The 12,587-nt window shown below is 30.1% G+C and overlaps 1 protein-coding gene across 3 annotated transcripts in view; it reads right to left on the bottom strand.

Moving 5' to 3' along the window:
• The window catches only part of LOC134710343 (centrosomal protein CCDC61-like), a 28,006-nt gene extending 16,188 nt beyond the window's left edge, over positions 1–11,818 (bottom strand). For 2 of the 3 annotated variants that reach the window (XM_063570682.1, XM_063570685.1), the window contains exons 1-5: positions 11,469–11,818; positions 4,605–4,768; positions 2,405–2,487; positions 920–1,189; positions 339–394 (exon numbers count right to left, since the gene is read on the bottom strand). In XM_063570682.1, the coding sequence (XP_063426752.1) occupies positions 339–394; positions 920–1,189; positions 2,405–2,487; positions 4,605–4,755 (560 nt within the window). In that variant the 5' untranslated portion in view covers positions 4,756–4,768; positions 11,469–11,818. Of the gene's footprint in view, positions 1–338; positions 395–919; positions 1,190–2,404; positions 2,488–4,604; positions 4,769–8,623; positions 8,780–11,468 lie in introns of all 3 variants that reach the window. The other variant, XM_063570684.1, reaches the window with a different exon arrangement.
• Between the last annotated feature and the right edge of the window lie 769 nt (positions 11,819–12,587).

The following is a 12,587-nucleotide window of genomic DNA, read 5'->3' as shown; positions in this document are numbered from 1 at the left end:
TGTACTTTTAAGAAAATTGAAAACATCAATTGTCTTGTTTTAAAAGTTAAAATTCTTTTAAAATGAGGCTTACCTGGAAGCCATATATCGTGTTTATCCAAAGATTCGACTATTTTATTACTTTAGGGATTAATGCAGCTAAACTATATAATTTTAATTTTAAACTTGAGATGTCCTTTGCGAAATTTCTTTGTTTTCTCTTTACATTAAACTATGTGAAAACACTCTGTAATATATAGATTTTGATAATGTTTCACAATTATGAAAACCAGACCAATTTAAAAATGCATTGGTAAATAAACAATGTGCATGTATACAAATATTCAGTTTAAACTTACTCTTTCTGTAACTTTTCAAATTCCCTGTTACCATGTTTATGTTCACCACTACCACCCTGCAAAACAATCAACACAATAAGTATAACATATAACTTTCATTTTTTATATAAAACATCATTATCAAACTGTTGACACAGCTGACTTGTCTGTACATACTATGATAGTAAATTGTACACAAACTTTAACAAATTGTTTACCTCACTACTCAAAATAAACTCATCATAGATACCAGGACTAAAATTTTGTATGTCAATCAGATAAATTATTGAAAAATGTTACTTTTTTTTCTTCTGGAAATTTCTTTTTACAATTAGTGTTACCCTTGATAAACAATATGATAATGAGAAGAGTAAAGAATTACATCTACCAATTCAAGATTCCCTTAAGACAGTTGTTCAAAAGAAAAAGACTTTATTGGCCAATTAAACACTCTTGAAGCAAGAAAGAAGAAATTTTCAGAAATATTCCATTACTTTTTCCCTGTTGGCAAAAGAGCTGCACAGCTGAAAATGTGATAATTTACTACATGGATAGATGACCTGGAAAGCATTAACTTTGAACCCTATATTGTTATAACCTACCTGTTGTCTGAAGGCTTTTATTTCTGATCTTTGTTGTCTTATAACTTCTTGTAATGCTCTGGGATCTGGTTTCCCCATATATGGCAAAGGTAAAGGATAATGTATCCTATCAAATTCAACTGTGTATGTTACAATGAGGTAGCGCTTAGAGTTCAAAGACACTGTTTTACCATGAGGAACATTTGATTTTGGCAGACTTCCAGTTTTTCTTTGTCGTAATGATTCTAAATCAGCATATGTCAATAAATCCAAAGAAACACTTTCACTTGACTGAAAAATATAAGAATATAAATTATTGCAAAACACTCAAAAGTGAATATATACGGTGAGTGGGTGGTATTCTCAGCATGACAATCAACAACTTAGTCCCTTGCAATCCTACCTCTGGATCAGCCTTTGCTTCCCAGTTCATTTTATGGAACTTTATTGTGTCACACCTTCCATTAATCTGTCGATCTGTAACCTATATTTCCAATTGGACTGATTTATTGTAGTTTGCTTAATATTCAGTGAGTGTCAAATATCATTCATATTTTTGACTGGATAAATCAACAATCAATTTAACAAGTAGATTCTGCAAAGGGGTTATGTTGGATAAATATAACTGCATTATTTTGGCTTGCAAAAGTCACTACATATGGATTATATATTTTGTTTGAAAATCATAAATAATTGACTGAGGTATAGAAAATCATATAGGAAGAAAAATTAAGGACATGAACATGATGAAGGTCAATGTATTTAATTTGTATTTATATTTTTTTTTAAATAAACAAGCACATTGTATAAACCAAGCACCCATTATCTGGAGACATATAAACAAGACACAAAAATATGTTTTAGGGAAATTATTTCCAGTATTTTGGAATTCTGTAATACATGTATCCCACAGTTCTGTAATGCTTGATGTGCTGCAAATTGTTCTAGATTGAGTTCAAACCATGTCAAATATCAAAGCATACTACATTGTATTACTAAGATAAATTTGAAGCGAAAATATCTGAAATTCAACACTATAGTATATACATTTAGCATTATTTCAGAATTTTCTCTAAATTTCTGTCATGTTGTCTGTTGTCTAACTAGTACATGTAAAATAAGCTACACTGTACATTATGTTTCAGTAGCAATTGTGGAGATAGAACAGTAAAGTTCTGACTTAAGGGAGCCTGGTTTTTGGTTGTTGTAAAGGTCAAAAAAGGATCTTGTTTTAAAAGTTTTTTTATAGTCAGAAGGGACCATGTTTAAAGAGTCTGGTTTTGGCTGTTTCTCAGAGTAATTAATCAAATTATCATGGTTCAATCATAACATTTGACAAAAGATGTTTTACCATGTTAATATAGAAGTTACTTAAAATAAAGAATTGTTGGCCGACATGTTCATGGTAAGAAAACAAAATTCCATTAAGGACAGCTCAAAAACAGAGTCAGCCAAGACAGTCTACATACACATTTCTTTTTGCCTCTTCAATACAGCTTTACCAACCTGTGTAACTGCAGATTCTAACATGCTAACAAATATATGAAACTGCTTAAAATTTCCTGTTTTATGTGTCAAATCTTCTATATCTGAAATAAATGACAATTCAACAATTAAATTCCTCTTTAATTTTGCATTTCAAAATAATACAGGGAAATTGCATTAATACATTGTACTGAATATCATCACATAGAGAATATCCTATACATATATCATATACATTGTACATGAACATGTTGTACGAGAATCCAATTACCATTTATAAAACATCAGTGATTGCATTTAGGAACTTCTATTAATTTAAAAAATAGCTGTCAATATTTTATTTGTATGATGTTTCAAGGTGTTGCTCTTACATTTATTTTTATACATTTAAGCATGTTCAGATTTTATCTATCGTATTTACATGTATCTTTCAGTCACATAAATATATATATATACTGCAGCTGTGCTATTTGAGCAGTCAAATTGCATTGACTGTATATTCATATGTGATATACAGTCACTGACCGTATATCACCTTGTTTATGACGTTGACAATGCGTTTCCGTAGAGCTTTATTTATGAAGTCAATAAAACATACAGTATCGCGGAAATTTTACGTCGTCCGCTTCAAATTAAAAAATGATTGTTTTTACCCTCAATATTTCATTTAGAACACTTATAAGAGTTGCAGTATATAAAGAATAACCATACATTGTCTCGAAATATCATTCGGTTATTTGTACTCGGCTCGAAACAGGTATAGAAATGCTCGGCACAGCCTCGCTTTCTACCTGTTTCTAAGCCTCGTACAAATAACAATGATATTTCGAGACAATGTATGGTTATTCTATATAAATATACACACTTTGCTAGAAGGAGGAAATCCCAGAAACCAGATTGACAAAGTCCTCATAGTATGGTATTAGAATTCTTATTAGCAAAACTGAAAGTCCTTCTGCATTGCAATTTAATAACGACAAAAGAAAGTCAATATATATAGCTACATACAATCATGTATAACATCAGATGGGATATACAATAAAGGAAATATTTACATCAAACACCAAGGGCTATTTAGTTTTTACATTGTGTTTGATGTATTGCTATCGCCTAAATTTCCATTAATGCATACATTATGCAAATTAGTTTTGGGATTTTAACCTATCTATAAACATGATAAAAACATGCCCATTTAGCATGTATAGTGCAAAATAACATTCGCTATTTTCTTATATAAATACATGTCTTCAATGAATACTGATCAAAATATTTTTGTTAATTAATATAAATATGAAAATGTTTTGTAATATTTATATATACATTTGTAAATATAAGTAAAAAATCATTGATTATATCAATACACATGTACAAATAGTCTGGAACCTGACATAATATTCTCAATATATCTTAAGTGGACTTTCGGTCCAAATAAATATAATTTGGGGGAAAATATGAATGGTTACTCATATCCAAACTTTAAGAAAAATCAAATTTTGACGGAAAAGTGTCCGCCATGCACTTGCTTTGCACTATCATAAGCAGACTAGTAGAATAGAATGATATACAAATGGATGGAAATCATATACGAGTCATATATACATGTAACTGTTATTTTAATATAATTTATAACAACAAATCAGTGTTTGTATCACTACAACATATATTAGTTATTATGGTGAAGTTGAATTTTCTGTCATTTATTCGTCATCCACACACGAACTTGTCTTAGAAAAAAAAATTCTCTGTACATTAATTTCAGTTTCAGGTAAAGAGATATGTGATTTTTTTCCTGAGACAAGTGTTTTTGACCATCCACAAGAACTTGTGGTCATCCGATGTTCAATACTTCAGTATTTTGATTAAATCTTATCAATGGACATGGTCTGGCTCTCTAAAAAACAAGGTAAGAAAAATAAAATGTTTACAACTATCTTGTAGATTGTAAATTGTGTGAAAAAAGCAGTTTTTTTCACTGAAATTAGAGGACCTGTCTTCTAGTGTGGGCTTACACTATACATTTTTTAATTCAAAAAGTAAGAATATTTTAGTTTGCCCTTTAGAACCCTTACTAATCGATATTTTTACTCTTCATGCATATCTGATCTAAAAAAAAATATATTTTTCCCATCAGGAAAGTAAAAGATTTTGAGTAGGCAGTTATTTTCTGGGTAGGTAAGGTTAGGGCAAACAAACATATATTGTATGGCCTTAACACTCTTACACGCAGAATCGAATGTTGCCCTCCACTGATCAGCTGTTAGTCTATCTTCCACTTCTACTGACAAAGTATTCCCTGCTTGCACAATCATTGTAACAATATATTCCACACCACGAAACACATATGAAGATGTCACTGTAGTTTCCTCTTCCATTGTTGGTCTTTTTCTACAAATACATTTGTAAACTTGGTTATGAAACAAGTCAGAGGTTTCAGTTTGAATATGTTCATTACAGCACTTAAATCCACATGGATTAGGAGGATTTTGCAGAGAGATAGTAAATGGCAAAATATTTTCATGTCAAACATAGATAAAAGAAAGTTGTTTAGTTGTGGTGTTGATTATATGAGACAACTGTATATGACAGTTAACAACCATTTTTGGAAAGATGTACTAAGATCCTGGGAAATGATTATTCAAAAAGAAAGAAATTTTACTTATGATTCATTTTTATCAAATCCACTATGGCTAAACAATAATATTAAGATTGGTCATAAATCAGTAATTTATCAAGATTGGTTCAAAAGTGGTATTAGATTTGTAAATGATATAGTTGACCAAAATGGATTGTATATTTCATTTGACCAATTTAATCAAAAATATAACATTAACACAGATTTTCTTAAATTTAACAGTGTTATTTCGGCAGTGAAAGAGGCATCAAAATCTTTCCCTAAAGGATCTTACAAATTAGTTTGTCCTTTTATACCATCATGTCTACAAATATTTTTAAAACATTGTAAACAATGGTAAAGGATCAAAAGATATGTATTCTGTACTGACAAGAAATAAGGTTATTCCTACTGGACAGCTTAAGTGGGTTAAAATTTTAGGTGAACAGAACCTGAACTGGAAAAAGATTTTCAGACTGCCTTTTGCTGTTACTAAAAATAGTAAATTACAGTGGCTGCAATATAGGATTAATCATTGCATTATTGCCACAAATCAGTATTTAGTAAAAATAAAATTGACTGATGATCCTTTGTGTACATTTTGTAAATCAGATAATGAGTCTATAGAACACCTATTTTGGAATTGCAATACTGTACAAGATTTTCTACAGGATGTTGATAACTGGTTCCTTTCCGGTGGAATAAGTCTCCCAATGAATAAATTAAACTTTCTTTTTGGAGACTTATCCAAGATATTTCCCAACAACCCATATAACATGATTTTTCTTTATATTAAACAATATATGTATAATTCTAGATGCTTTAAAAAGAATCTCTCATTGCAAGCAGTTATAATAAAACTGAAAGATATGTATAAATTAGAGAGTATGATAGCTGTAAAAAATAAAAAGATAACTGAATTCGACAATGTATGGAATGTTTTTGAAAAACTATTATTGTATAGTATACTGACTAATGTCTTTTTTGTTGTTGTTACAATTACTTAGGACTACTTAATTATAATCTTTATTAAAGAAAATATTATTGCCATGTTATGTACTTGATCAGTGTGGTTTACTCCTGGTTTGCCCACTTTTAATCCTACCAATTATCTAAAAGCAAAGAAAACAAAAAAGACAAAAGGTTTAATGAGCATACGATTGTATAGTCTGTTCCAACTTAGGTATATAGTTTATCAGTGTTTTCCTACTATAATTCATTATTTTCTATTATGATTTTTAAATAAAAATAAAAAAAATATTTCAAATAGGGATTCTCTCAATAATTTGATATCAATTCAATATTATCATATAACATACAACTAAAGACAAAAGAATTAAATTCACAAGTGTCTTCACAATGTTTTAGTTTCTAAATGATTTTCATGATATAAATACTGCAATACAAATATTGCAAACATAATTTATATGATATATGAATCAAAGTTTATATACACCAACCCAGTAGCCAGTACTTCGGAACTGGCATGAAAATACAGATTTTTTTGTGTTATTAAAATTTGCTGTTACAAAATATTAGAAATTATTATAAATTAAGGAATGTATTTCCCTCATGCAAAGCTCTGATTCCTTTCACGAATTAGGCTATATTTTTTGGACCTTTTAGATTATAGCTCTTCATCTTTTATATAAGCTTTTGATTTATAATATTTTGGCCACAAGCATAACTGAAGAGACATGTATTGTCGAAATGATTATCTGGTTCAAGAAAAATTGGTACCGTTAATTTTATTATAAGTGCATTACATAGGGAATAAATAAAGCACTATCATGGTAAAATAAGTAATAAGGTGTACCATGGGCACTGTATGACAATAAAGGAAAACAAAATATTTTATATATTATATCAATTTGACAAAAGTGTCAAAACATTATTTTCAAAAAGACACTAAAAATAATATTTCATTAAGTTGTTCAATTGAAATTGAGATAATGGGATGCTATGTCAGAATAGTCTTTCTCTCTGACGATTCATTGTCGGTATCTAGTGTCTATTACTCTGAATCTTCTCCTTTTTGGTGGGCAGGCTCCTCCTACTGCATACTGGATTTCTTTCTATAAGGACATGGTTCTTCTTCATTAACTCATTTATCTTGTAGGATGGGCATGTTGGAGTTTCCATCATAATTTTGGTGTTCCATAGAAAGTGATATACTTTAACCCAGAATTTTGTCACATAATCAGTCAATAATGTTGGAGCAAGTATTTTGTCAGCTTCACCAATGTCTTCTTAACTTTTTTGCAAAACGTCCTCAACTAGGGTGGAACAAGAGGTTATAAAATAAGAAAATACTACCTTTCCGCTTAGAGACAGATTTACTGTTCAAATTGTGCATTTGTAAAGCTGCAGTTGCATTTATATTCTATTTGTTACGACTAATTGGATATTTGTTATATTAATTTCAGAACAGTGTATTTATCTAAATAATAAATATATAGTATATTATACTTTAATTTATTTTTTTCAGAATGTACCAACACTTAAAACTTTTTGTTAATAAATTATAAAAGTAATACACATTTCTGTCTATTTATATTTGACAATTTCAATACACTTTCCTTCAAAATTATATCAATTCAAAAATATCTTTGCACATTTTTCTTGAGTTAATAGCAGAATATAATTCTGCACGTTTTCCTGCTTAAAAATATTAAAATAAAAAATATTTTTGCAGATTTTCATAGATTTACTAGCAGAATATTGTATCAATTATATAAAAATTACAGGTAAAATAAAAGGTAAAAACTATGACTTTATTTAGAAATAAACTATAATTGTTAAAACAACAATTCCCTTTATGTTTACATATGCATGTAATTAAAAGTGGGCAAACCAGGATGACACCATCAGTGTTGATGGCTGTTACGAAAGAAATATGTCTCGTAAATATAAAAAAAAAAAATTTTCAACATAATTATGTGATATTAAAAATAAAGATAGGGATGTAACTGGATAATCCTTTTGAGTTTTGTTTTTGTTTTTTGTTTTTTATTTTTCCTTCTTTATTTCTTTATTTCTTTATTTTATTTTATTTTTTTATTTTTTTATTTCTTTATCTTTTCTATAGAAAATGTAAAATATTTCCAATTAAGATTTATTTATAAAATGACATTGTATTTATCTTATATGTATTATATTGTATGTATATCATGTATATGTTGTAATTTTTGGAAATAAAAAAATCAAAAGTTAAAAAAAAAAAGTCAGAGGTTTCAGGGTGATATCTGCGTTTTCATGAGAACCCAGACCAAGTATTGTTGTTTTTAATAACATTTTTGTAAGAGCACTATTAACCAGGGTTCGATATATAATCAATTTGTACCTTGAGTGGGAAGTTGATCATTTCATACCCTTGCAAAAAGCCTTTTAATAAATGATAATAGACCTCTTTGAAGATTTTTATTTGTACCTGATGGAATATTTAAATGTATGCCATTTTGTAGGATTTTGTACCTCATCATGGGATATACATAAGTGTGCTATTTTGTCATATCGCATGGAATACTTATATGTGTGTCATTTCAAACCTTGTACATGTTGTATGGGAGATTTGAATGTAATTCATTTCGAACCTCAAAAATTCAAAAAAAATAAAAGTAAATCCCTACCTAGCTACCTATCCTATTTTTTTCCAGCATGTGACAGTAAACACACAACTGTTTTGTTTGGCCTTATAATATACTACTAACTACATTTATTTTTCAAGCACCAGCAGTAATGGGTTATTATGGCTAAAAATCATATCTGTTCTAAATTTGATTTCCCTGTAAAAAAAAAAACATTATACCACAAGGAATGTAAACAAGCATACATTTAAAAGCTATCCCTTCTCATAGTCAATGCTAGTTAAGATTGTGAAATTATAGACCGTATTGTTATTTGGTAATCAGCAATTAAACCATTCATGTCATACAGAAATCCCTTTTTTATTGTGGTGTGACCATGTCACTCAAATATTTAGATTGTAATGTAGAAATTTCATTGGAACCTTTGTGGTATCCAGTAATGGCTGTAAATAACAATAATATGCATTGGTTGTTGAAATCGGGTAAAACGAATGACTGAAAACCACTTGTAATGACCAAATAACACTTAAAACTTTAATATTAGTATATATTGGGGACTTTTCATTTTTAAACATTGATTATTGCATAAATAATAGTATATTATCGATATATTTTATAACATAAAAATGATTTAATTTACAGAAAGCAGATAAGTTCATAAAGATCATTTTCAATTTAGTGTGTTCATCGATATCCAACATGGCGGCTATTGTGATTTCCATGGTCACCATGTTGGATGTACACACTAAATTTAAAATAATCTTTATGAACTTATCTGCTTTCTTTAAATCATTTTGAAGTTATAAAATACATCAATAATATACTATTATTTAATAATCAATGTTTGAAATATACACTTTTATGTTCATATATTAAAATTTCAAGTGTCACTCTGTCCTGGGAACAGTATATCTAATATATATGTTCCTGCAAGTAAAAAATGTATTTAGACTGCTACAATTCATAATGAGAAACATTGATGGCAAATTCAAATAGATATCCACTGAAACATGATTCAGAACAATGTTTGAAAAGATTTAGGGGAATGGCTGATATTTATTTTTAACATACAGTCGTTGGACAAAAGTGAGTTCCCAGTAAAAAAAAGTGCTATCATTTCAACTAAAATCTATATTTTACGAAAAATTATTACGAAGTAACCGTATGAGCGATTTTTATAATATAGATACCAAAAGATGTAGAAATGTCTGAAGTTTTATTGTTAATTTGATTTTAATATTATTGATGCTCATTTTAATTTTTTGACGAGACAAAGAAAAATGAAAAGTTTGCTATTATTTTAACCAAATTAAATTTGTTAAAATTTGCATTTGTGTTTAACTCATCAGATGATGAAAAAGAAACTCAAAAAAATTATGACTTAACAGTCTGCGACGTTAAGCGGTAGCATGAAGCCCGTGTCTAGTTTAAAAAAGCTCAGACTAGTTAACGCACACTGCCGATAGTCCGACCAGTCTAGTGCATATCTGTGTGCACTTTTTTAATCGTTACCGTAAGTTAAGAAGGGGGATAGGACCTTTATCGGGACTCTGGGATCGGGTGTTTGTAAACTCAGGATTTTGGGATTGACCCTTTCGGGATCCGCGAATTCTTTTTTCGAAACCTCGGGATTTCTTGTTTTTACGCGTGGGATTTTGGGATTTCTTGTTTTTACGCGTGGGATTTTGGGATTTCTTGTTTTTAAGCCCGGGAATTCGGGATCAGGAACCCTCCTACCCTCCCTCAGTTAACGAAGAATGTCACTCAACGCAATTGATATTAATAAACTGATACTCTCTTCCTTGCAAAAATTCTGTTAACCAGTTTTGACGGTCTCCCTAATAACCGATTGTTCACGGTCAGTACGTGTTTTGAAAATGTCAAATTTGGGTAATTATTGATTGATTTAAGTTGCATAGACTGAATAAAATATAATCAGAACAGAAAATTAAAAAAAACATTGAACTTTTTTTCGTCGGAAGATATTAATTCGTAACTGCCCTCCTGACATCTTGTGTTTTTTCGACGATTGGTTATTAGGACGACTTCAGTGACTGGTTACTGCTAATTTTAAGAAGAAGTGGAACCAGTTTTGTTTCCATTACGAAAGTGTGTAAGTTACACACATAATTTTGGTAACAAACATCATTTGATATACATGGCTTCACTGTTGCAAAGTGCAAGACCATGAAAGGCATCAAAAAGGCCATCTCCCAAGTCCGACCAAGTTACGGAGGCTAAAAAAATATGGCAGCCATGTTTTTTGACGGATCAAAAATTGAAGCACAAACTTTGTGCAGGATAATCTAAGGAACAATCATGCTAAGTTTCATCCAAATCCATTCAGTAGTTTCAGAGGATGTTTGAAAAATTGTTAACGACGACAGATGCCAAGTGATGAGAAAAGCTCACATTTCCTTTTAGGAAAGGTGAGCTAAAAATGTAACCTCAGAATGCAGAATTTTACATCTTATATTCCAAAATTTTCAAGGGGGGGCATGCCCGCAAACCCCCCTAGCTGGTTCAGATCACTTGGTGATCCTCAACGGTGACACAGATTGTATTCGGTCCAGATCATATAGAATCGGGGTAGTAATATTTTTTTTAACTAGCCCATTAGGCTAGTGCTTCAAAGACATGTACATGTAGTTTTGGGCACAGACTGTGACTAAATAAACAATAAAACTTCAGACATATTTACATCTTATGGTATCTATTTTAGAAAAAAATAGCTCATACAGTTACTTGTAATATTTTCTTGAAAAATATCGATTTTTGTTGAAATGATTTTTTTGAGTAAGAACTCACTTTTGTCTCATGACTGTACACTACAGACCTTCTGAAAGAATCATATTTAAAAAATATTGTACAACATATAGAATCTTACCCAATACTGACCGCTAAGTCGGTTATTTGTGTTGTAGAAAACAAAGTCTTACATGAAAGTTAGCCTTATTAAATAAGAAATATTCATATTTGAAAGACCGTTGATCTTAATGATTTCGGTTTGACTAGTCTCAACATGTTCGTCTCACACTTGTTTTTGACAGTTTACATTATACTAGGATCAATTAATGCTGGAAAAAAATAAGATAAAGCCAAACTGTGACTCTAGAACCAATGCTTTTAGTATTACACGAAGGGATTTTGAGACAAAATGATAGTAAGAAAGCAGCAAATTAAAAACTGCCGCCGCAAATCCAGGTGTCGGCCATGTTTGTGTGACGTAACATGTAAACAAATAGAATAAAACTCGAATACTTTTCGGAATCACAAAATTCCGTAAAATGCTATTACAAGTGTTCGTCCCAAGTATCACTCGCCCCTTCTAAGAAAAGTACTAGAGACATACATGATGTGTTTATGTTACAGTGAATTTATGGAATTAGGAATTATGTATACTAGTAATCCCTGAAATTTTATTATGCAGTTTAGTCTCTGATAATTTCGTGATGATATGTCACGATATGCACTACTAAAATTTTCAGGAATTGAATAAACTGAATAAATATTTAATAAACAAAAACAAAAAACAGGTGCAAGTAAAATGGAGCTCAGCCTTGAAATATTTTACGACTAGGGCCGAGACATTACAGTTGCAAGTCTGTCCAAGTCCACTATAAATGAATATGTTTAAACTTATAATTCAACGTTCATAAACTTGAAATACTTGATTTCTCATCGACAAGCTATTAATGAAGTATTGGATTTGAAATAATTAAGCAATTAATCGGTATTTCAGAAGGCATCAATTGCGCCCAGATTAGCTGACATGTGTTTGTACTCATATGAAGCAGAACTCAAACAGAGCCATCTTAGAAGCAAAATGAAGAAGCATCTTGATTTTAAACTTCGCATCCAGATATATATTGACAATGCACTTCCTCTCACAAACACACGTTTCATTGACGGTGATTGTATCTTGTTTAATCAAATGAATTTGAGACTAAGCATACGACTGTAACTTTAGTGTCTGCTTTGCATCTTAGTCCATGGTAAATACATC

Source organism: Mytilus trossulus, chromosome 3 (assembly GCF_036588685.1).
Source record: "Mytilus trossulus isolate FHL-02 chromosome 3, PNRI_Mtr1.1.1.hap1, whole genome shotgun sequence".
Classification (NCBI taxonomy): Eukaryota; Metazoa; Mollusca; class Bivalvia; order Mytilida; family Mytilidae; genus Mytilus; species Mytilus trossulus.
The sequence above is the reverse complement of the archived record's forward strand: the minus strand, read 5'-3'. Positions and strand labels throughout refer to the sequence as shown.